We start from the raw sequence: 26532 nt of genomic DNA, 5'->3' as shown, positions 1-26532 counted from the left end.
GCCCTGGAGGTCAAGGTGATGGTGGCTCTGTTATTAGGGAAGATCTCCAGGCAGGAAGGGAATCGCAAGCCCGCAAGGATGTTCACCACCCCTCCCTGAGGAGGAATTCTCTCTGCCTGGCCATTCTAGGAGAATCTGATTTTGTTAAGGCTCGAGATGAATTCCTTACAGAGGGCGTTGGTATCTCTCCACATATGTGGGTTGGCTTTTCATCGTTAATGAAGGCTTATCAGGTGAACCACCGCTGTGTGCCTGACACCAAGAGTTTCTGCTGAGGGTCCTTCACTCCTTCTTGAGACACTGAAGAGAGGAGAAAGGGTGGCTTATTGGACAGAATTACTTTCAATTGTAAGAGTTTATATAAAAGAATTCCTGTGTCTGATAAGAACCTTTTGAGGGTAGGTCCAGTCATGCTCTTTAATACACCCAGAATATTTGCTCATATTAACTACAAATTAGTTGAATTAAAACACAGGGAGAGAAAGGACCCACAGGGGAGGGAAGAAACGGATTTGTGAGAAATTGTCTCTGAATCCCAAGGGAGGTCCATAAATCTTCACTGTCCCAGAACAGCATGCTTTGAAATCAGGGCTGGAGGAGATGACCCCAAAGGTTAATGAATGTCACCCTAAGGTTTTACGACCTGCCCTAGCTTCCTCCCAGAGATTCTGGCCTCTGGCAAAACATGACCTCAGGATGCCAAGTGCTTTCATTTTTTCCTATTTACACTCTAGCCAGTGACTCTGCTTCTCAAAATATGGGTATACGTGCCTTAAATATAAGACAGTAGTTTGGTAATGTACTTTTTTTTTTTATACTTACAGCTTTGCATTTTTAAAGATACTGTTATTCTTATAGCAGAATTATGAGAGCTCGATTTAAATTCTTTAACTGAAAGAATTAACAACTCTTCTTCCTCCTCATCAGGCTATTTTTGAAGTCATATCCTCTGAACATTCATACTTACTCAGTTTGGAGATCTTGATACGAATGTTTAAAAATTCTAAAGCACTGAGTGATACGATGACCAAAACCGAGAGTCACCATCTTTTCTCCAATATTACAGATGTCTGTGAGGCAAGCAAAAAGTAAGTTCACTTTCATTTGTCTTTAGATATTCCTTACTAACAAACATCTGGGTTCTCTAAAAAGGAGAGGTGTGAAGCCTCTCATTTGTTCAATTGGCTTTTATCTTTGTCCCTTGAAGTAAATTTTAAGGTCTGTTTCAAATTGCTGATGTGTAAATAGATGCTAAGTGTGTAGTAAATCGACACAGCAGACGTTTTTATCTGAGGTCTCCATATTCCTTGTTTTTCTCCCTATTTTATCCCTTTTATTTTTCCTTTTTAATTATGCCAGTAATATAACAACATTTAGTTGGAAAAGAAAAAAGTAACTCATGATCATAACATTTAAATACAAAAATTACTTGTTTACATTTTCACACTCTTGCTTTGTTAAGATAGGTATATATTATTTTTAAAGTGCAATCATAGTGTCCATAATGATTTCTGTAGGCTTTCCCTATTTCACTTTCCATAAGCACTGTTAGAAGAACTTTCATTATTATTATATTTTTAATGAGGGCGGGAAGCTCAGTTTGTACCTCAGTTGGGAACTCTTCTGTCCTGAGGAACTACATAGCTGTTCTGGAGCCTTGTACAGTGGTGTACTAAATTGAGCTGTGCAAAGTTGTTGTTTTGGGTGGTCAAAATGGTTTGAATATTGACAATTTTTTATTTGAGTCAAAGGTGGGTTTATCATTCAACTTGTGAAGCTTAAGCTTTAAGTCTGCTTACTTTGCAAGGGCATCTTTTAAATATTTGCTATAGTGCCTGATTTCTTCTTAGAGGGCCTCCAAAGTGTATAGGCTTCAGGGCCCACAAAGGCTGGACCTGCCACAAGGACTTGAATACCCTTGGTGAATCTGGACGTTGTTCATTTGTTCACTGGACGTTGTTCACTTTAGGGCAGAGCCAGGTAGGCAGTGATGGGAATGTGAATGTATTCCTGGCTCCGTCTCTGTGTGCAGGCATACTAGATTTTCCTTTTGAACCGCAAGATTGAACGTTGCGTGATGAACAGGTTAGTGTGTGAGTTTGGGCTACTGCAGAGATGGGATTCATGGTCAGATCAGTGAGAGCTCCTAGTATTTTATGCTAGTTACACAACTTCTGAAGCCAGATTCTGCCACAAGAAAAGATCTTGGCAATCTTGTGTCTGACATGGATACTTAAAAATTCATGTTCAGAGGACCTGTTGAACCTTAGAGAAGAAAGTGTGTGTGGTGATATGCACTGCAGCTTGAAAAGTCCTCTTTTAGAACCTGAGTCGTTGCTTTTGTTCAGCCCATTCATTGCTTTTTTGGGGAGCACCATTCTTGCCCATTTTGTTAAGAGAAATGAAAAATCTTTCTCCTTTTAGTGAAGAGACCAAAACAAGAGCCTTAGATGGTATGTCCTGGTTAGACAGGTGTTCAGATTTCAAAATGAGTCTCTTTCATTTTAACTTGTACTTTGGTTTAACTATGACAATAAATCTCTATATTAGTTATATTGCTACACAGAATTATTACTGTTTTGATAACTATAACATGTAAGATATGATTTTAATTAGAATTTATTTTCTGAAAACCACAGTGCACATTTTTAGTCCTCTTTGGAACAGCAGTTCTTGAACGGAGGATGTTTTGGGTCCTAGAATCTTTGGACCTCGATAGCATTGCTCGTGTATCAGAGCATGATTTAGAAAGAGCCTGGGCCCCAGCAGGTAGTAGGTTAGGCTTGACAAGGTTTCTAAACCTCTCCAACTTAGCTATAAAATGGAGATTAAAAAAATGCATAATTGGTTAACCCTGAAATAAGTCATTTCATTTCAGTTATAGATGAACATTTTATTGTTTTAATTTCCCTGACAAAATTTAAATCTCTTATGATTTTATCTAAATGTTTTCATTTTGATAGTAACATAATTAAGAGGCTATTCTGGACATTTTTTGTCTATTTTTAATTTTTAAAACAAAAACATCTCAACCTCCATTAAATGATAAAACAAAAGCATCTTTATCCTTTACATTTTTTTTCCTGTTTTTATTTGAAATGCAGTGTTTTAGTTTGGAGAGATGCCTACCTGTGTAATTTAATCTCTTGTTATATTTCAACTAAGAATGATTAGCTTCTACATGGTAATCCTATGTCTGTATCATAATAACTTACAAAAGTTTATTTAAGTTTGAAACACTCATTTTAGATAGTGGTTTTTTTAAAATTTATTTTTATTTTTTTATCTGGCTGTGCTGAGTCCCTGGTGGCTCAAACGGTAAAACATATGCCTGCAATGTGGGAGACTTGGGTTCTATCCCTGGTTTGAGAAGATCCCCTGGACAAGGAAATGGCAGCCCACTCCAGTACTCTTGCCCAGAAAATTCCATGGATGGAGGAGGCTGGTAGGCTACAGTCCATGGGATTGCAAGGAGTCGGACAGGACTGAGCAACTTCACTTGTGCTGAGTCTTAGTGGTGGCGTATGGGATCTTCAGTTGCAGCATGTGAACTCTTGTTCCCTGACCAGGGACTGAATGTGGGCCCCCTGCACTGGGAATGCAGAATTGTAGCCACTGGACCCACCAAGGAAGTCTTAAATATGGCCTTTTTAAAATTCAAAGTGCTCAGAAGATTTACAAAACCTATTTCATTATGTAATGCCTGCTTGTTGAATTTTCAGAGTTTGGGCTCCAAAAGTGACTCTTAGTGTGCTACCCATGAAAGAGTTTCCAGTCTTAAGAAATCATAAAATTTTCATTTTTTTCCTTAACTAAACTAATGAACAGTGTCTAAACTGATTACTGATCGTGTGGCATTATTTAAGTGTGGCATAGTCAAGACTGTCTTCATTGCTTTACTTTTTACCTAATGGAAAATTGTTGCTCTAGGTGATGGGATATTTAGTGGAGGCTAAGATCACGGCATGTGCAGCATTTGACTCAGTAGTGCAATGTCTGGTCCTCCTCATAATTGCTTGAGTTCTTCACTGTTTGCCAGTAAATGTCACCAAGAAGCCCTTCTGTGTAAGATGACATTATATGAAAACATTCTGACTCTGGGTGTATGCATTTGTCGTGGCTATTCCTACTGAATTTTCTATATAAAGAATTGTTCATTTCAGTCAATATACATGGAGCCTCTTATTCTGCCAGATGCCTGGGTTCTAGAGCGTTTTGGCTAGAAAGCATCTGCCCTGTGGCTCTTGGTCCTCACTGGTCAGTGGTTGCCAGTGGAGCTTTCCCAGTGTGTGTGCAGAGGCATCCTAGACTAGGGTGCGTCCCCCAGTTGGGCAGATTTAGGTCAAGCTAAAGTCTGTGGGCCTAGAGCCCCTGGTGAGAATCAGAAGCGAGGATGAGACAAGATGCTGAAGGCTTTTGTGTTCCTCCTGAGCATCTTTTCTATTTCCTGAAGGCTGGGTGGGCACAATGAGCAATTAAGTTGGGAAGTGAACTGGTGACCTGGGAGATGGTAGTGGTACAGTGTTTACATTAGAGAGGAGGTGAAGATGGTAAAAAATTTGGGGCCATTGCTAAACACAGCCAGAGATGATGGGAATCTCATAGCAGTCCTAAGAGGAAGGACTTGAGGGATATTTAGAACTTACAATTCTAAGGACTTGTCAAGAAAGAGGAAGAGCTTTGTTTGCCTCCCAGTTTCTGCCTCGTTGACCTTGAATGATGGTTTTATTAGCCAGGGTGTAAGAAAAGCAGGTTGGGGCTTATTGAGGGAGATAAGGGAATTCAGTTTGGGGCAAGCTCAAAATAACTGTGGAGCATGAAGGGAAGATGTCTAGTTGAAAGGAGAAAAAGATTAGAAATCCAGGAAAATCTTGACACAAGATGTAGATTTGAGTTGTGTACGTTCTTGGCACTGTGGGTTTAAATGAGATACTAGAGCTTGCAGCACTGGTTTTGAAATGGTGGTGCTCCTTGTGCTTGTCTCCTTGGGGCATTCAAAATGTATTTTTGCTTGCTCCAGTGACCTTGGGACGGTACTGGCATTAGTAGATGGGGGCTGAAAGTGCCAGACGTGTCGGTAGGACTGCCCCCAGACAAGCGTGAATTGTCCCCCCCCAAATGCTAGTTGTGTTCTCCTTGAGAAGCATATCTAGTCAAGGCTGTGGTTTTTCCAGTAGTCATGCATGGATGTGAGAGTTGGACTGTGAAGAAGGCTGAGCGCCGAAGAATTGATGCTTTTGAACTGTGGTGTTGGAGAAGACTCTTGAGAGTCCCTTGGACTGCAAGGAGATCCAACCAGTCCATTCTGAAGGAGATCAACCCTGGGATTTCTTTGGAAGGACTGATGCTAAAGCGGAAACTCCAGTACTTCGGCCACCTCATGCGAAGAGTTGACTCATTTGAAAAGATTGTGTTGCTGGGAGGGATTGGGGGCAGGAGAGGAAGGGGACGACCAAGGATGAGATGGCTGGATGGCATCACTGACTCGATGGACGCGTGTCTGAGTGAACTCCGGGAGTTGGTGATGGACAGGGAGGCCTGGCGTGCTGCGATTCATGGGGTCGTAAAGAGTCGGATATAACTGAGCAACTGAACTGAACTGAACTGAGAAGCATGGATAGAGAAAAAGAAAGCCATGGTCAGAATTTCAGCACAGAAACATTTAAGGAACCTGGAGGGTGGGGCAAAATTGAAGCAGATAGGGTAAGAAGCACCATGGACCTTTCTCAAGCCCCTTGACTGTGGAGAACTTGCCCTTCTCTTTAATGCCTACCTGTCGCCCCCTGTGTCGGTGCCATAGGCCAGGCAGCTGTTTGCTTGGTAACCTTCTCTAAGGGCATACACGGGGAGGCAGTTGGAACCCCACTCATCTTGTGTTTGACCCCTCCTACAAAGAGTGTGGCTTCTTTCTTTCTCTTGGGATGATTAGAGCTAAATCCTGTCCCAGTGTGCTCTTGGTCAGTGTTAAGGCAGAGTCTTTGGCCTCCCAGCTGTGAACCTACTGCCTTCTACCTGTGACTGTGCCCATTTCCCTCCGACTTAGACGCAGGAAATCTCCCTGGATTCATGGTCTCTCTGTCTTTTGAGGCCCAAAGATGTCCTAAAACCCTAAACATCCCATGAAAAAAATGTAGTACTAGATGTGTTTTGTTTAGAAATGAATATTTAATTCCTTATTAAACATCACATATAGTATATACTTCGTCTGTTTGTATACATCCTTATCCTCTGGAGAAGGAAATGGCAACCCTCTCCAGTGTTCTGGCCTGGAGAATTCCATGGACAGGAATTCTGGCAGGCTACAGTCCATGGGATTGCAGAGTTGGACACAACTGATCAACTAACACTTTCAACTTTTTTGATTTTTGGGGGGAGGGCGGGTGTTCTGCTTTCGCATATCTGTTCATTTACAATAATTTATAGATAGATGTCATATTAATAGAAAAAGACCAAGCATGATTAATTTACATGAATTGGGGACAGAATATGATCTTAATTCCACTTGTCTTTAAGTTTAAGCTCTATTGATGATAAAAGACTGATACTATCAGAAAAGGAAATTGGCCTTTTGTGTAAGGCTAAATTATTAACCCCAGTGCTATGGGGTTAAGGTCTAAGTAAGGTCTTCTGTATTAAAAAGTTTTCTGCAAAATGAAGACTAGATGAAACTCTCTTTGATTTTTTATAACACAATATGTTTTCAATCTTAATTCTGAATTTTCATTCTAAATGTCTAGGTTATGCTATTTCTTTTACATTTTTCAATAATAGTATATACTATTATTTGTAACCTATAAAATTATGCTACTAAAGAACTTTGAGACATGCTTGTTTTTCTCGTTCTCATTACAAAGTTAAAACATTGGTATTACTTTGGGAAGTAATTGAAAGCTAAAACTATGCTGTCTTCAGTTTCTGCCGAGTAAAATAAAAATATCCATCAATGTGCTTCTGTGTCCTGAGGAACTGAATTTGTTCCCAACATGTAATGAGCAGCTAATGCCAGATTCTCCAGTTTCTGCTTTGTTTTAAGAAGTAAATTACAGTAATAGTAAACAGACAAAATGAGACTCACCCAGAACTTGCTTCTCCAGGAGATTCTTTTATCTAATTTTAATCAGATTATATTAAAATTAAAATATCATGGAACCCTGGATACTGTTAAATGCATATTTCAATGTTATTTTATAAAATGACTATATTATACAGAAAATGACATTTTACTCAAGTAACAGCACAATGTATCTATATTGTGCCGTGTTTTCTCTGTTTGGAATTAGAATTGTCAACTTGAAGGCATCGATAGTAAACTATCAAAAGTTTTGTTGTATTAATATTAGCATTTTGTCTTTCCTGACTAGTTCATAAAGCTAAATTTTAAAAGAAAAACATATTAAATTTAACTTGGCCAGAGAGTATGGAATTCCTTATGTTGTAGAACCTGTTTAAGTTTTGCCCTGAAGTAATGGCTATTGCCATTGTTTTTCATTAGCAAATGTTCTTTGCTTCCACGATATCCAGTATAAGTTTACCAATTTTATTTGGTACCAGCTTTACAAAGCTTTTTGGTAACTAAAGCAATTGCTCGATTTCACAGATGTAACAGAAAAACTGTTCTTTCTAAAACCAAACATCTTTAGCTGACATTTGAGACAGTGACATTCAAAAGTTACTTTTATGATGACTTTTTCTCTATTCTGAGATGAATCAACAAAGAAATTAATTTGAAATTCACCTCAAGAACTCTACAGTAATGTGGGTATTTTAGTCCCCATTATTCAGCTTTTACCAATAACCAGTGTCTGAAGTAATAAATAGTCATTATTTAAGTATCATTTCAAGTAGAGGCATAAAGATAACAAATATTTATTTTTAAAATTTAATTGCTTTTTGCATGTTGAACGGCATGTAGGATCTTAGTTCTTCAAATGGGAATTGAGCCCCCCTGCAGTGGACGCATGGAGTTTTAACCACTTGACTGGCAGGGAGCCCCCAAATATTTTATTAATAGATCCAGTCCTTTTAGTTGAGACTGAAGAAAAGCAGGGAGGGTATCTAAAGTCTCTGTAAAATTTAATGGGAGGCAGATGACTGAGTAGCCATGTGCTCTAACATTTATTCGCTTCTGATATCCCATTAAAGATGATGGGATAGTCAATGCACAAAGGCACAAAAGCTTTTAAAAAATTAAAACCAAGAAAGAGATATAAGCAATGAATGGTATTTTGAAACCTAAAAAAAGCATGAAGACTCTCAGTGATTACTTCAGGTAATCTGAGAAAGTTTAAATTGGTAGTTAAGAAAGCCAAGAAGGAACCAGATTTAAACCCAGCACCTCTGGAAGGTACAGGAATTGATGAAGTTGGAGTAACGGTGTGACTATAAACAGGAGTTTTGTCACAGCCTATTTGAGCAGTAGTCAGAGCCCAGATTCCCTTTTTGGCTCCATACTACTGGAGGATTCCTCGCTTCAACCCAGCAGTGGGCCAAAATAGATTAACACTCGATCAAGAGATTGAGGAGACCCTGTCCCAGGTGAGGAAGTGGCCAGCGTATGGGAAACAAGGATATACTGATTGTTGAACACCTGAAGGCTTCTGCCCTAACTCTCCTTTTGGAACCCTGGCAACCAGGCGTACATGTTACCTTCACCCTATTCTTGTCAAATGGTGACTGGCATTAATTCAAGTTAAGTAACATGTTATAATTTTCAACTAGAATATTTATATTCAAACTTGTTATTATTATTAAGCTTTGTAGGTGTACAGCACAAATAAAGCCTCAAACTTTAAAGTATATATCCATTTTGGGACTTCACTGGCAGTCCAGCAATTAAGACTCCTGGTTTCCACTGCAGGGGGTATGGGTTTGATCCCTGGGGAACTAAGATCCTATATGTCTTGTGGCACAGCCAAAATGTAAAAAAATAAATTATATATATATATATATAGCCATTTCAGTAATATGTTAGGCAAGTACTTATTAACTCTAAATCTTAAGTGTTTCCTGATGTCTAGTGGGGATAATAGTATTTCTAACCTCCTTGGATTGGTATAGAATTAAATGGGATAATACATATAGAGGGGTTAGTTCAACACTTGGTAAGCTCTCAAATAGCAATGGTTTTGTTGATACTGTCATTTTGATCATCTAATCTGGTAATCTGAAATATCTCTAGATTTTGTATTTATTGACTTTGGTATATATTGTACGTCCTCTCTGTATTAGCCTCTGATGGCATTGGTCTAGGACTAGGTTAAAGAACAGGTCTCGTTTTGGAAAGACTCTTGGGCAATGGTGTGCAGGTTTATAATTCAAGACAGTTGTGGCGAGCTTTGCAACATGTAGTGATCATCTTTATTTTGACATTGAATGATTTCAAAATAAATGGATTCTTCCCTAATCATAAAGTGTATTAATCATGACTTAGGATTAAAAGCTGAGCTATTTGCTTCTTCCCAGACTGGTGTTTGCTTGTGCGTAGTACATTCCTTGGACCAGGGCTTCAAAACAGGCCTTGACATGCTCCAGCTGCCAACCAGTCTGTTCTCCTGGTTATTTTTTGCAGACATTTGGGCCATTATGTACTTTTTTGCCTTTTTGCATTGCTTTTGCAAGCTCCAGGAGTCTGTGGATTCTGAGTTGTCACATGGAGATTTAAATTTGGCTAACGATCCTGGTTGGGACAGACGAAAGTGTTACCAAGCTTAGTCACTAGCAGTTATCAATCTTAAACTAGGGTAGAACTTCGTGGAAAAAGAAACAATGGCTGGATTTTAGTTGCCGTATTTCATCTGCACTGCATTTGCAACTGTGGATTTTGAACCATTACATGGATTTTTGACTTTGCGAGTTGTAAGTTAAACAAGCACAGGACCACACAGTTTTTCTGGCTAATGGAAAATATTTTAATGTAAACTTTGTGATTTAGCCAAGTTAAATCTAGCACTTGGTTTAAGAACAAGGAAGATGGTTGATGAATTATGTTTCAAAAGCAAGCTCTTTCAAGCTTTCTGATTGCTTATTTATTGTGGGATCTTGCCTCTAATTGTTGTGCATTACTCTTCAGCCTCTGGGCATCAATTTTGTGGTTTTCCAACAATTCTTGTTTTATCTGATTTAATCCTTTAGAGTGTCCTGTGAGGCCCATCATTTCCCTTTTGCAGGTGAGGAGACTGAGACCCTAATTACTTTTATGAAAATTTAAGATCATTTACTTAAACGAAATTGAAACTCATAGTGAGTTTTTTCTTTCTCCAGAATGCATTCTCCTAGACCACGTTTGCAAAATTATACATATTCTAAATATGTTTAAGGTTTCAGCCCAAAGAACTAAATTTCACTTTAGGCTTCTGCTAAGGATTACTCCTCTGGAAAAATATTAAGATTTGCTCTTTTTGATATATATCACCTATGAAACTAGTCATGGAGAATGATGAGACACATTTTCGATCTGAATGTCTTTGACCCCTTAGAATGTGGATATCTTAAAAGCAAAGAGCATCTAGTTTTCTGACACAGCTCTGAGGCATGTCATAGATGTCATTGGCTTGTCATTTCCCTGTGGATAGCGTTCTGTAAGTGAGGGGTATTTTCCAGTATCTTTATCATAAGCAGTCTCTGAATGTGTCTCCATGGTTGAAATGTTGCAATATTCTCTAGAAATAAGCCAGTTTATTACAGAAGTGCCCTACATAGTTGCTATCTCATCAGATGCCCCAACATTCAACAGTACAGTAAAATTAAAAAGACATCCAGATTGCTTATAGTAAACTCCAAGGAAGAAAAGAAAATGCTTATTTGGAAAATGCTTATTTGGGAAATGAATTCAGATCATATTCTTCTGCTTCTTTGAAAAACTGTTTCCAAAATAAACTTTCATAAAAAATGAGTTTGCAAGTCTTTCTTAGGACTTAAATGAAAGAATTCTTTATCCTTTAGTTAGTTATGTAAATACAGAGAAACCCCATGGTAAAATGTTTTAACTTTTGAAAATGTCAACTTTGTGTAAAAGCTGTGAAAATATGATTTTATTAAAAAATTCTGAAATTACTTTCCATATTTAGGAATACAGGTGAACACAGTTTTAAATATTAATTCAGTATATTATTACCATACTCTGAGTCTAACTTTTTAAGGATGTGGATTAAATCACAATCAAGCCTTGTGATTTTAGATTTTGCAAGTATATTTGTAGAAAAATACTGCGGAAAATGTGTGTCATGAATGGCATTTGTTAAAGTATTTACCTTATACTTTATCTATAAAGTGTTTTCTTTGGATTTCAAATAGGTTTCAGGAAATGATTTGAACTTGGAAAAAAATTTGGTGGAAAGGCTCCATAGAAATGTCAAGATTGGTTAAGATTGACCTTGTCACTTGTGGGGGATTCAAACAAAAGTCCCTTTGTAGCAAGAAAACTGTCTGTATATCGGGAGTTCATTGGAATTTCTTCTCTAGCAGAGAAGTGATATGAACAACCAGAACAGGATACAATAGTAGTGTTTGTGTTTATCTGCTGAAGTTGTCCTGCCATATAACTCCTACTTTTCTTCTATCATGTTACTATTTGATGCGTGACACTTAGTTATGTAGATACTTAGGTATGTATTTGTGTGTGCGTGCAAACATCTTTGAAAAATCTGCCAAGAATAAGATGTTTTCCAGGACATCTTTGAAAGTTGTTCTCAACAAGTTGCAATTTTCCTTGCATCTGTCCAGTTCCAAAGAGATCAGAAATGATTAAATTGTGAAATTGTTCTCTTGTATTTCACTAAGTGGCATTAAGTTAAAAAAAACTTTAGGAGAAAATCTGTGGGACACTGTAAAAGCAGTGCTAAGTGCAAAGTTCATGGCAATACAGGCATACCTCAAGAAACAAGAAAAAAGTCAAATGAATTACCTAACTTTACACCTAAAGCAACTCGAAAAGGAAGAAATGAAGAACCCCAGGGTTAGTAGAAGGAAAGAAATCTTAAAAATTAGGGCAGAAATAAATGCAAAAGAAACAAAAGAGACCATAGCAAAAATCAACAAAGCCGAAAGCTGGTTCTTTGAAAGGATAAATAAAAATGACAGACCATTAGCTAGACTCATCAAGAAACAAAGGGAGAAAAATCAAATCAATAAAATTAGAAATGAAAATGGAGAGATCACAACAGACAACACAGAAATACAAAGGATCATAAGAGACTACTATCCGAAATGATATGCCAATAAAATGGACAACATGGAGGATATGGACAAATGCTTAGAAAAGTACAACTTTCCAAAACTGAACCAGGAAGAAATAGAAAATCTTAACAGACCCATCACAAGCATGGAAATTGAAACGGTAATCAGAAATCTTCCAGCAAACAAAAGCTCAGGTCCAGATGGCTTCACAGCTGAATGCTACCAAAAATTTAGAGAAGAGCTAACACCTATCCTACTCAAACTTTTCCAGAAAATTGCAGAGGAAGGTAAACTTCCAAACTCATTCTATGAGGCCACCATCACCCTAATACCAAAACCTGACAAAGATGCCACAAAAAAAGAAAACTACAGGCCAATATCACTGATGAACATAGATACAAAAATCCTCAACAAAATTCTAGCAATAAGAATCCAACAACACATTAAAAAGATCATACACCATGACCCAGTGGGCTTTATCCCAGGGATGCAAGGATTCTTCAATATCTGCAAATCAATCAATGTAATACACCACATTAACAAATTGAACAATAAAAGCCATATGATTATCTCAATAGATGCAGAGAAAGCCTTTGACAAAATTCAACATCCATTTATGATGAAAACTCTCCAGAAAGCAGGAATAGAAGGAACATACCTCAACATAATAAAAGCTATATATGACAAACCCACAGCAAACATTATCCTCAATGGTGAAAAATTGAAAGCATTTCTCCTAAAGTCAGGAACAAGACAAGGGTGCCCACTTTCACCACTACTATTCAACATAGTTTTGGAAGTTTTGGCCACAGCAGTCAGAGCAGAAAAAGGTATAAAAGGAATCCAAATTGGAAAAGAAGAAGTAAAACTCTCACTGTTTGCAGATGACATGATCCTCTATATAGAAAACCCTGAAGACTCCACCAGAAAATTTTAGAGCTAATCAATGAATATAGTAAAGTTGCAGGATATAAAATCAACACACAGAAATCCCTTGCATTCCTATACACTAATAATGAGAAAATAGAGAGAGAAAAATTAAAGAAACAACTCCATTCACCATTGCAATGAAAAGAATAAAATACTTAGGAATATATCTACCTAAAGAAACAAAAGACCTATATATAGAAAACTATAAAACACTGGTGAAAGAAATCAAAGAGGACACTAATAGGTAGAGACATATACCATGTTCCTGGATCACTAGAATCAATATAGTGAAAATGAGTATACTACCCAAAGCAATCTATAGATTCAGTGTAATCCCTATCAAGCTACCAACGGTATTTTTCACAGAGCTAGAACAAATAATTTCACAATTTGTATGGAAATACAAAAAACCTCAAATAGCCAAAGCAATCTTGAGAAAGAAGAATGGAACTGGAGGAATCAACCTGCCTGACTTCAGGATCTACTACAAAGCCACAGTCATCAAGACCATATTGTACTGGCACAAAGACAGAAACATAGATCAATGGAACAAAATAGAAAGCCCAGAGATAAATCCATGCACCTATGGACACCTTATCTTGGACAAAGGAGGCAAAAATATACAATGGATTAAAGACAATCTCTTTAACAAGTGGTGCTGGGAAAACTGGTCAACCACTTGTAAAAGAATGAAGCTAGAACACTTTCTAACACCATACACAAAAATAAACTCAAAATGGATTAAAGATCTAAACGTAAGACCAGAAACAATAAAACTCCTAGAGGAAAACATAGGCAAAACACTCTCCGACACAAATCACAGCAGGATCCTCAATGACCCACCTCCCAGAATACTGGAAATAAAAGCAAAAATAAATGGGACCTAATTAAACTTAAAAGCTTCTGCACAACAAAGGAAACTATAAGCAAGGTGAAAAGATAGCCTTCAGAATGGGGAAAAATAATACCAAATGAAGCAACTGACAAACAACTAATCTCAAAAATATACAAGCAATTCCTGCAGCTCAATTCCAGAAAAATAAATGACCCAATCAAAAAATGGGCCAAAGAACTAAATAGGCATTTCTCCAAAGAAGACATACGGATGGCTAACAAACACATGAAAAGATGCTCAACATCACTCATTATCAGAGAAATGCAAATCAAAACCACAATGAGGTACCATTTCACGCCAGTCAGAATGTCTGCGATCCAAAAGTCTGCAAGCAATAAATGCTGGAGAGGGTGTGGAGAAAAGGGAACTCTCTTACACTGTTGGTGGGAATGCAAACTAGTACAGTCACTATGGAGAACACTGTGGAGATTCCTTAAAAAACTGGAAATAGAACTGCCTTATGACCCAGCAATCCCACTGCTGGGCATACACACCAAGGAAACCAGAATCGAAATAGACACGTGTACCCCATTGTTCATCGCAGCACTGTTTATAATAGCCCAGACATGGAAGCAACCTAGATGTCCATCAACAGATGAATGGGTAAGAAAGCTGTGGTACATACACACAGTGGAGTATTACTCAGCTATTAAAAAGAATACATTTGAATCAGTTCTAATGAGGTGTATGAAACTGGAGCCTATTATACAGAGTGAAGTAAGCCAGAAAGAAAAACACCAGTACAGTATACTAATGCATATATATGGAATTTAGAAAGATGGTAACAATAACCCTGTATGCGAGACAGCAAAAGAGACGCAGATGTATAGAATAGTCTTTTGGACTCTTTGGGAGAGGGAGAGGGTGGGATGATTTGGGAGAATGGTATTGAAACATGTATAATATCATATATGAAACGAATTGCCAGTCCAGGTTCAATGCATGATACTGGATGCTTGGGGCTGGTGCACTGGGACAACCCAGAGGGATGGTATGGGGAGGGAGGAGGGAGGGGGGTTCAGGATGGGGAACATGTGTATACCTGTGGTGGATTCATGTTGATGTATGGCAAAACCAATACAATATTGTAAAGTAATTAACCTCCAATTAAATAAATTTATATAAAAAAAAACTTTAGGAGGAAGGTGTTTTAAAAACCTACATGATTTAACTACTGTATGTTTAAATTTTGGAGCATCTGAGTTGCTTGAGAATTCATGTTAAATACAGGTTAAGAATTTACCTTGTTTGTGTTTTTGCTGTCCCAGGAGGTCACTTGTGTTGAAATCATTTCTGTTTTAGGCTTTGTTTATCCCTTAATCCCTTTTTCTTTTTTAGTCTTCCTGGCTAATATCCAGTTTACTTCTGCAGAACAGTTTTTGTGATCAGAATGAAATTTTATTAGAGTATCAGAATTTTACCAATTTATTAATACATTTAAAGATCAGAGTATTGTTTTGTTGATACTTCTGAAAGGTAGACTGAGCAATCTGTTTTTTGCTCATGAGGTATCATTTCCGACTTAGCGAGGGAAGTATAGTTCTTTAGACTCCATATACTCTTCCCCTGCATACTGTTGAATACAACAGATTCTTCTGGACTCCTTGAAGACCTTCTGTATTTGGAAACTTCAAACTGGAGGAACTTTGTCTTCCTTTGACTGTTTTATTGCAGAATTTCTTGGCATGAACTTAATCCTCAAGATTGAAGGCGAGTCTTTATTGAACACATTTCTCTTTCCTGAGACCGGAATAAGAAATCCTCCTAATCTTATCCTTAGGAAGATCACTTCATCCCTTTGCATGTCAGCTGCTCCATAAGCAGCAAGCTAATGGTGATGGGAATAACTGAAGAATCACTGAGGTCCTAGTCTGCTGTGAGTCTATTATCACAGCCTCACACTGGAGAATTACTTATTCCTATCAGTGCTTTTTCTACACGGTATATTCTCTGTACAGCATATGAACTCAGGCAGGTTGGTCTCACAGAGGGTGGACTTTGCAAATGGCAGCTTAGGCTCAGAAATCTGACTTCCATTAGAGAGCCTGGTTATAGTAAAAAGGCTTTTGGGGATAGTATGAAAAAATGTACACGTTGCCAGTCTTTTTAATGTGGAAAAGAGAGCCTGGAGGAAGTAGAGATGTGAATAATCCTTTAATATGAGAGTGATATATAGAAACAGTTTTCTGAGAGTGAACATCCAAGCTATGAAAAACAGATGATGCAGGGCTGCCTTTTCCTTCCCCTGGGAACCACTGAACACTGCATTAGGGGAAACGTGGTGCGGCATTTTGATAATCTCAGTGGATATGTTTCTTTCAACAAGCCTAGGATTGAGCAGTAGGCAGAGTTTGACATGATACCTGTTCAACTTGTCTAGAACGTCTGTGGTTCATTTGAAATTTTCTGTGTGCTTTTCCCTTGTGAGCCTTGTATGTCCTCGTCAAGGGCTGGCTTGGTGTTGATTCCCATGGAGGAGGCCACTCTGCTTCCATCCAACAGACAGTGGGTGAGGCATCCCACCCACCACTGCCCAAAATAATACATAAACCAGTGAAAAATTCAAATGTTAAATGAGTGGTTCCACATGAGTTAAGGGATTTATTTTCTTGGGGAGATAGGCATTATTCAGAATATGAGATTTTTATTGAGCATTACATCTTTATTCTTTAATGAAGTATTTTAGAGTTAACTTCTTTAATGTAATTTATAGGGGACCTGCAGTGTACCAGACAATATGCTAGGCACTGGAAGTGCAACAGTGAAGAGAGGGAGGCAAAAATCTTTGTCCTGGTGATCTGGTGGGATAAATGCACATGGTACAGAAGCCTGAGAATAGGATACCCCTCAAAGCAAGACCTTGCAGTGGTGGGGGAACTGGGGAAGTGTTTTTTCCCTAACTCTTAATTACTTGTCTTTCCTTATGCTCCCTCATCATATTAGTCTCCTAAGATTAATGGTCTTTATTTTAATTTTAATTTAGATACAGTTGACATATAACATTAGTTTCAGGTGTACAGTGTAATGATTTGATATTCATATAAACTATTGTGAAGTGATCACAATAAATCTAGTTAACCTCCATCACTGTAAATAGTGATAACATTTTTTTTATTGTGATAAAGATGTTTAAGAGCTTCATTCTCAGAAGCTATCAAAAACACAGTAAAATGTTATTAACTATAGTCCCCATGCTGTACTTTGTTAATAGATGGTTTAGGTCAAATATAAGTCAACCTAGTCTCTATATGTAGAAGTCCCACACTAGTCATTTGTTGTTATTGATTTTATATTTGCTGGTAACTTTATTCAATGGGCAGTTGGGATGTACAGAGTGGAACTTAATAAACATTTCTACAACATCTTAAATTGGTCATTTAACTACAATATGAAGATTTTTATTTGAAGAATAATAGAGCCTGGGTTATGTCTTGGTTCAAAACACTGAACATACTTCTAGCTAGAGTGCATAATTCTTCAATTTCCTTGCTTCTGAATTATTTACAAATCTGGGAGATTTGGACACCTTCAGTTAATCTAGCTTAAGGAAAAGTCATTTATGCTTCAGTTTTGCTAAGAACTCCGTTTGTATCATGTCCTTAGGTAACATTTGGTTTTGTTAAAATTTCTCATGATTACTATCTTGTTTTAAAAAATTCAGATAATTTATTTGAAATAGATGGAAATTGTAAAACGTGTCAGTCATGTTAGCTTGGCTAAGAGAGAGCTCCCCTGCTGTTAATTTATTCTCTTAGTAAACACTTAGGTACAAGCTCGGTTTACTCCCTCATTTTGTCTTGTGACTGATTACTTCTGTGCAGTTTTGGAATAGAGAGGGAGCTTAGAGGCCATCTATCCCATTCTGGGACCCACAGACTACCTCAGGCCTCATAGCTAAATAGAATCAGAGCTAAGGCTAGAACCTGGAACTTCTAATTCTTGGCTCATTATTTTACAGGAAAGGATGTTTCATTGTGGTTTTAATAAGTTATATATTGACATGGTGTAAAAGTACAACCATATCCAATGATACCTACTTGTATTCGGAGACACCTGCTCACTCCCTTTCTCTGTCGACCCTGTACTCTTCACTTCCTATTAATGTATTAGGTGTCTTATTTCAGCTTCCAGCATTTCTTTATGCAAATTCAGGCAAATACAAATTAGTTCTTACTGTCCCCATACTCTTGCCTGGAAAACCCCATGGATGGAGGAGCCTGGTAGGCTACAATCCATGGGGCTGCTAAGAGTCGGACACGACTGAGCAACTTCACTTTCACTTTTCACTTTCATGCGTTGGAGAAGGAAATTGCAACCCACTCCAGTGTTCTTGCCTGGAGAATCCCAGGGACGGGGGCGTCTGATGGGCTGCCATCTGTGGGGTCGCACAGAGTTGGACACGACTGAAGTGTGGTGGGCTGCCATCTGTGGGGTCTCACAGAGTTGGACACGACTGAAGCGACTTAGCAGCAGCAGCAGTGTATATCATCAGTATGCTACATTTTTTTAAAAGGGGGACTGCTGCTGCTGCTGCTAAGTCACTTCAGTCGTGTCCGACTCTGTGCAACCCCATAGACGGCAGCCCACCAGGCTCCCCCGTCCCTGGGATTCTCCAGGCAAGAACACTGGAGTGGGTTGCCATTTCCTTCTCCAATGCATGAAAGTGAAAAGTGAAAGTGAAGTCGCTCAGTCGTGTCCGACTCATAGCGACCCCATGGACTGCAGCCCACCAGACTCCTCCATCCATGGGATTTTCCAGGCAAGAGTACTGGAGTGGGTTGCCATTGCCTTCTCCGGATGATATACACTATTCTGCATCTTTTTTTCCTCTCTCATTGAAGTTTAAATGAAAAGTTTTGAGAAGCCTCTGTACCTACAGATCATATTTCATTTGCTAGTTAGAGCAGGACCATGTTGCTCTGTTTAGACTGACTCTATTGAAAAAAAAGTGAAAGTATTAGTCACTCAGTTGTGTGACTCCATGGACTGTAGCCTGCCATGCTTCTCTGTCCATGGAATTCTGCAGGCCAAGAATACTGGAGTGGGTGCCATTCTGTTCTCCAGAGGATCTTCCTGACCCAGGGATCAAACCCAGGTCTCCTACATTGCAGGCAGATTATTTATCATCTGAGACACTGGGGAAGCCCCAACCTGAATTCCATAGCACATGACAAATATGGGAACTTAGCTCTATAAAGATTTGGTAGTGAAGAATGATGAGAAATGGAAAACAAAACTCAAGATTGAAAGCTACTGAAATTGCTCTTGTATGACCCAAGGAAGAGAAGGTTTGGGGCAGTATTAGTTTACAGTTGAAGAAAGACAGCTCAGAGGGAGGTTAAAGTAAGTTACCCACAGCCATCAACTAGCGGGTGTCTGACTGGTGACTTGCACTCAGATTTGCCGGCTAGAACTGAAGTCTCTGCGCTGCTTTTGTATCACAGGCTTGGTACCTTTGTGAGTGAGAGACATGAAGAGTTGATACTCATTATTTGTGGTATCCATATTTGTTCATTTGCCTCCCACTAAAATTTATTTGTAACACCAAATCAATGCTTGCTGTGCTCTTGTAGTCTTTCAGACTTATGGTCTATTTAAATCCACATTTTTTGTGTTTTTGTGGGTTTTGGGGGTGGGTGATTTTGCTGTTTAAAATGGCCCTCACGTGTAGTGCTGAAGTGCTGTGTAGAGTTCCCAAGTGCAGGAAGACTGCAGTGTATCATACGGAGAAAATGTGTGTTAAATAACCTTTGTTCAGGCATAACTGACAGTGCTGTTGGCATGAATGTAGTGCTAAGAAATCAAAGGTTATATATCGATCAGGTGATGAAACTACTGTGATCAGAGGCTTATAGGAATCTCTGTATTTCCACTTAGGAGTAATGGTTCAGTGTTTGCTAATTCAGTGTTCACAGTAACTTTATAGAACAGAACTACCACAGATAACAAGGACAGGCAACACACACAAAACCTAAGTGGCCAGCTGCTTGCTAGCTCTAGCTGGGTTTATTTCTGCTCATTCTATCCAGAGGTACGGCAGGACTAATTTCAGTTAGATGTGAGGGGAAAAAAAAAAAATCCTCGGGAATGAAATAACTCAGGACTGTGAAAAACAACACTTAACGTTTGTTTGTTCTAAAACACTGTGAACATTGGGACTGTCAGAAAGTCATTAAGCATAGCGTGACTGACAGTATTGGGGTGGTGACTCACAGTGTCATCAGGCCGTCTGGGTTCCAGTCCTGGCTTTCCCACTTGCCCTGGGCAACCTCGAGCAAGCTTCCTAATGTCATTTCTCAGTATGCATGTGTGCAAAGTGGAGGTGATGGCAGTCCCTGCTCTTTGGGTTGTTGTGGAAATTAAATTAGTCCATACATGAAAAGCAGCTAGAGTAGTTCCTAGTATATAGAAGTGCTCTTTAATTTATTAGGATAACTACACATCCTTGTTGGCCCAGTAGTTGGGTGTAATCATTCATTATTCCTTTTTTACTCAAGAGGTGTCCCAGTTTGAAGGATAAATTAGGTGGTGATGCCAGTCAGCTGTGAGGATGATTCTTAAGTATCACCTAATACCTAATCAGTGGCTACTTCTGCAAATACAAATTGGGACGATTAATTTCTTTATCCTCTTCAAGAACTAAATTGAGAACTCACTCCTGTTAGTTTTGAACAGCTGCTTGGAGAAGAGGAAAAGGAGAGGGAGAGACAAGTTGAGTGTTCAGATGTGGCACGAAGCTATGTGGGTCTTACTCATTTTGTTTCTTGCTCTGTGAGAGTGGTCCAGAATCTGGCCCTGGCATCAGAGTTGAGAGTCCATGTCTTTCCCACTGATCAGGTTTTTCTTCAGGAGCCGGGAGAAACTTGTGGGAAACACCACTGGTCAAGGGAGCTAAGAGATTGGAGTCTTGTTAAGAAAGTTCTCATGAAGCCTGTGTTAAATTTTAAACTTATGAGAAGAGTCAGGTTGCCTATGGATGTCAGCAAGTATACACTGGTGAGTGATGTCACACCTACTGAAGGAGGCCTAGGACTCTCCTTTCTTCTGGAGGTCTTTTAGGAAAAGTATTACATGCATTTCTAACTGGGATGCTGGAAATACACCCTGGGACAGTGGAACAGACATGGAATGATAAGCTTTTTGATGTGTTTCACTTTGTTCATTCACTGTTGAGCTGTATTCTTTAAAACTTCTTCTTATTTTTTTTTAACAAATGGAAATTTTATTTTGACTTTGCTATGCAGTGTGTAGGATCTTAATTCCCCAGCCAGGGATCTAACCCATGTGTCCTGCATTGGAAGTGTGGAGTCTTAACCACTGGACCACCAGGGAAGTCCTTATACTGTATTTTTTAGAACAGTTTTGGTTTAGAGTAAAATTGAGTGGAAAGTACAAAGATTTCTTATATAGCCCTTCTGAGATCCCACAAGCACAGCCTCCCTTATTATTAGCATCCTCACCAGAGAGGCTCATTTAAACAGCTTCTGAACCTACTTTGACATTGTCCAAAGTCTTAGCTTACATTAGGGTTCACTTTCGGTGTTGTACAGCCTCTGGGTTTTGTCAAATGTACAATGGCATGTATCTGCAATAACAGTAACATACAGAATGGTTTTCATTGCCTTATAAATCCTCAGTGGTCTATCTGTTCATCCTTCCCTCTGCTCAGGCACCTGACAACCACTGATCTTTTTAGTGTCTCTGTAGTTTTGCCTTTAACAAAGTGTTGAGTCCTGATGTTGTTCTTTGTCCTGCATGCCCTGTACCTTTGGAGATGGCTGGGAGCTGTCAGAGGTACTGCTGAAGAGGCATTTCATTATCTAGGTCTGGGTTGGGGCAGTCTGAATGGTGGAGACATACTGGGGAGCGGTTGGCTTGTAGATGGAATTTCAAGCGATGGTGTGGATGAGTTTCCTGGAGAAAGGATGGAGACAGGAGAGGGCACCAAGTGCTTGGACCTTCCAGCTCTTAAGAGATTTTGAAGATGGGGGAGGAGCCAGCAAAGGGGACTGAGATGGCACAGCCAGTGGGGACAGAAGGAAACCCAGGAAGAATGGTGTGCTCTAGAAGCCAAGTGGCATCTAGGTTTTGTTCTTTTCCTTTATGGAAAAAAAAGAAAATCAACGTACCTTAAGAATGACATTAGTCTCTTGTGGAATTCTTTTGAGGAACTGTATTTGGTATTATGTCTGTGAGATGCAAAGTTCTGCACAGGAAGCAATAGATGAATTTGCTCTGGACCAAGTGATCAAGGATGCACCTTCAGAACCCCTTAGTCTCCATGTGGCTTTTGTGACTAACAGGATTGTCAGAGTAATTGGCATCATTTCTAAACAGAGAAAGGAAGGGGAGAGTGCCATACTCTGTGGCAACAATGCTGTTGTTGAAGTTTCGCTTTGGCAGTGGGAGTGGACGTTTCTTCCTGGTCTCACTTGTTTTCTGAATGCAGGAAGAACTGGTTGTGTTTTAAAACAGACCGGCTTAAGATCCAGACACATAGCACAGATGCCTTCTAAGGGGGAGCATTTGCACTCCCAGATGGCATGTCTTTTTACAAGATGAAACATCCAGGGTATTTTTTGGTCATTTGTAGTGACTTGTTTCACAAGAAACAAAAAAAGTTAGCTTTATAAAAACATCTATTGCATAAACAAGGTGCCTGTCCCTATAACTTCACATTATTGTATAGGGGTTGGGCTGTGCTTTACTATTACTGACTTTGAAGTAAAATGGTTATAAGGATCATAATTTAACTCTTCTATACCAATTTTCTTTTTTTCTTAAATATTCAGTAGCCAAAATCAACATTTGAGGAACACTTAAGGCTTTATAGCACAGTTAACTTACCATCAGAATATGATGTGTTCAGCCAGTTGCTATTAATATCCAAATAGGCCATTACAAGAGAGTTTATTCGTAAGGTTCTATGGATTTTTTCCCTCTTCCCCCAGTCCATCTAAAAATTCATTATGGACTTTTGCCAGAATACTATAAATAATTGGATTTAGCCTCTCATCTAATTTCTTCTGGCTCAAATTATGAATATAATTGACAAGACTTTTCTACTGATTTCCACTCACGTAGGCTGCATTAAGATTATGAAGTGATGGCTGAATTTTTCTTCCTTTATTCTTCTGTAATTGAACTGTAAAAGTTCCTAATTAATTACAGTCCTTACAGAGGTATCAATTATGGCAATCTGTGAACTCCAAAGGCTTTATAGTGAAAGACAAACATTTTTCAGCTATATGTTTGTTAAAATTTGATGCTAATTGCTGCAATTAATTCTTCTTCACAGTTAAATGTTTTTTTCAAGCTGCTAAAAGCTTGTATTCTCTGTTTTTACATTAATAGGAGAAGCTTCTCAGGGGTATGGGACAGATTGGTTTGTGTATGAAAATATTTCTGAACAATGTGTTGCTCTTCTGAGGAATTAAATGAAAACCAGGTGTTATGTAGGTTTTTGTTTTTTTCCCATATATGTGGAGTCTGGGCTTGCAAGATCCTGATACATGGAAGCAAAAGTTTGATGAGTCCCTAGTAACTTAGATTTCTTCTAAATAATATATACATTTAAGGAAGTGGAAATAGTGATTTCAGAAACTTTCTGACTTGCATGAAAATTTGCATCTTCCCAAGTGTCCCTTGGATGCTTTTTCATTTGATGATGATGTTAATGACAACATTTATCGTCATTTATTCAGCCTCATGTACCAGGTACTATTCTAAGTCCTTTTTGACTTTGTGTTACTTAATGCTTGCCATGATCTATGCAGGAAATAGATCTCTTTAAGCAGATGAGAAGCACAGAGGTTGAGTAAATTGTACCCAAGTAACTACTTGGAGAAGAATGGAACTTAGAGACTAGGAGAAGGGGATGACAGAGGATGAGATGGTTGGATGGCATCACTGACTTGATGGACATGAGTTTGAGCAAGCTTCAGGAGTTGGTGATGGACAGGGAAGCCTAGCATGCTGCAGTTCATGGGGTCAAAAAGAGTCAGACACAACTGAGTGACTGAACTGAGCTAAGTACTTAGATGCTAAAGGATGAGCCAAAACTAAGAGCCAAATCTGACTCTGAGCCCTCTCTAGAAGGGGAGAAATTGTCTTCGCGACCAGGTCACATAGCTGAAAAGCAGGATGGGTTCTGAGTGATGGGGGCGGGGGGGGGGGGTGGGTCACTGCACATGGGGGTGTGAATGCAGCCCCAGCCACTGTGGCTGTTGTGAGAATGTGAGCTCAGTGTTGAGAGCTGATATTTCAAAAGGGGGAAATCTGGGTGTGTGGGTACAGTCTCTTGATTTTTAAGTGTTGGAAGATAATTCAGATTTTTAAAAATACACATATGTAGGGCAGTTTCAACCTATCAGCCACCCATTTGAGAGCTCAGGTGTTCATTTTGTTGGTTTGATCATTTGTTCTGAATTAGCCTGAAAATCTATGGGGCTGTGCGCATGCACAGGGTCATAATCTTGAAGTTCCTCAGAGACCCTGTCTATCAACTTAGCAAGTATGGAGGGGGTGGAAGGGAATATGTTTTCATGTATTAGGGTGAATGCTTTCACCGGGACTTAGGGAAATTAAGCATAAGGACTTTCAATATACCTTTGTCTCTAATACTGTATAATTTGAGGCATTAAGAAAGTACTGTTATTTAATTTTTAATAACTCATGCTTATTTTTCCTTTATTTTTCCCCCTCTGTTAAAATTAGATGGGTTAAATAATACTCCTTTGACAACTTTTCATATTAGAGCAACTGAGGGATCAGGCTGATTTGTCTTTTTTTGCAGTATTAATATGGGAGTAAAAACAATGCCCTTTAAATAAAAAAGGAACAGGAAAACAAACAAAAACACCAAAAGATACATATGCATACTTTTTTTTTCCTCCTGCTTAAAACAGGTAAAAATCTTGAGTTGGCTTCAAGGTATTAGTCTGGCAAAGAGGTAAGGCAACTATTGAAAACTGAGAAATGCTTGAAGTTAGGAAATAGCCCAATAAGAGAAACCTAGCTTGTAGAAGCGCAGCAGCAGAAGGTGATGATGGAGACCTTTGTTAGGCCGAGACTCTGGAGGTCCTAGCTGTAGTAGAAGCACCATCCACCTGCAGATCGGGATTTTACCACTGAGGAGTCTCCTACTTTAGAATGCTTGAAGAGTTCACTTTTTAGAAAATTGAATTTACTACCCTGTGTCATAGAGTAGAGGGTGAAGTCCAGGTTTTGAAAATCTAAGGAGCAGTGCTGACATTCCTTTGATTGGTCTCTGTAGAAGGACGTGGTCAGGGATTTCCCTGGTGGTCCAGAGGTTAAGACTCTGAGCTTCCATTTCAGAGGGTACTGGTTTGATCCCTGTTTGGGGAACTAAAAGTTGCACCTGGCAGGGTGGTGTGGCCAAAAAAAAAAAAAAGGAGGGGAGGGTTAGACTTTTGATCTGTGTCCTCATACCTGCAGCTGCACTTCAAACAATTCAAGTTTAACTTGGCCTGCGGCCTGCACATAGAGCTGAGAGCATGGACATGCCATATTGTAGGCAGTTTAGACCACTGGGGAAGGAGGGCAGGCATGGTGGTAACTCTTCCTACCTAGAACCTCATACATCCATCAACTTTACATGGAAATGAAGTACTTCTTTCTTTTTTTCCTATTGTTTATCTTAAAGTCAACCTTAAAAAATATATATATATATATATATATAATTAATATGCTGAAACCTGAAGGTTTATAAAAGAAAAGCAAACCTTAATACAATTATATTTTTTAAAGGTCTTGAATTCTTTTAAAATTCCTAGAGATTATAAAGCTGACTGCCTCTGATTTATTTAGGATATCACTGATGCATAAAAATAATAAAACCTCTAAATGACCTTTTGTTTGAGAAACTGCTTCTCATGGAGTAGTTCTCTATCACTGAATTATGATTTTTCAGTTTGTCCCCCAGAAAGAATTTATACTGTATGTTTTGTTTCATTTTGTTTTAGAAAGTAGCCAGTGGGGATTTAGTTTTCATAGCTAAAAGCCAAAGACAGCCCTTGGAAAAGGTACTACTGTATAATAGAAAGATGAAGAAAACCGCTTGGAAACTGTGAAGCACTATACAATGTCTAGTTAAGCTATCAGGTATAATAACGGATAACATTTCTGAGGCTGAAATTCATGCTGATCATATTAGCACAGGTGCCCAGGCATTTTCAGTTTCTAGAGAAACTAGAGAAGCTGCTGACAACTTGAGCGGTCACATGCCTCGGCAGGGGATCCTGTGGTCCAGCTCTCCGGGAGCTGCTCCCTTCCCTCCTACAGGTGTAGCTGCTCACATTCCTTTTAAACATCAGACCATCAGACTGTCGCCTTATGAAGGTATCACAGTGCAGCTCTCCTTCAAGTAAGCCAAAGTACAGTTTCCTTTTCAAGTTCCTGCAGCTTGCAGGCAGAGAAGGCAATGGCATCCCACTCCAGTACTCTTGCCTGGAAAATCCCATGCATGGATGGAGGAAACTAGAAGGCTGCAATCCATGGGGTTGCTGAGGGTC

At 38.9% G+C, this 26532-nt stretch overlaps 1 protein-coding gene across 3 annotated transcripts in view; it reads left to right on the top strand.

Moving 5' to 3' along the window:
- Positions 1 to 26532, top strand: part of ARHGEF26 (Rho guanine nucleotide exchange factor 26) — a 141943-nt gene that overhangs the window by 31248 nt on the left and 84163 nt on the right. For all 3 annotated transcript variants that reach the window (XM_069580496.1, XM_069580487.1, XM_069580504.1), the window contains one exon: positions 928 to 1088. In XM_069580496.1, the coding sequence (XP_069436597.1) occupies positions 928 to 1088 (161 nt within the window). The remainder of the gene's footprint in view (positions 1 to 927; positions 1089 to 26532) is intronic.

This window comes from Ovis canadensis, chromosome 1 (genome assembly GCF_042477335.2).
Source record: "Ovis canadensis isolate MfBH-ARS-UI-01 breed Bighorn chromosome 1, ARS-UI_OviCan_v2, whole genome shotgun sequence".
Classification (NCBI taxonomy): Eukaryota; Metazoa; Chordata; class Mammalia; order Artiodactyla; family Bovidae; genus Ovis; species Ovis canadensis.
Note: the sequence above shows the minus strand (reverse complement) of the source record. Positions and strands in the feature narration are given on the sequence as shown.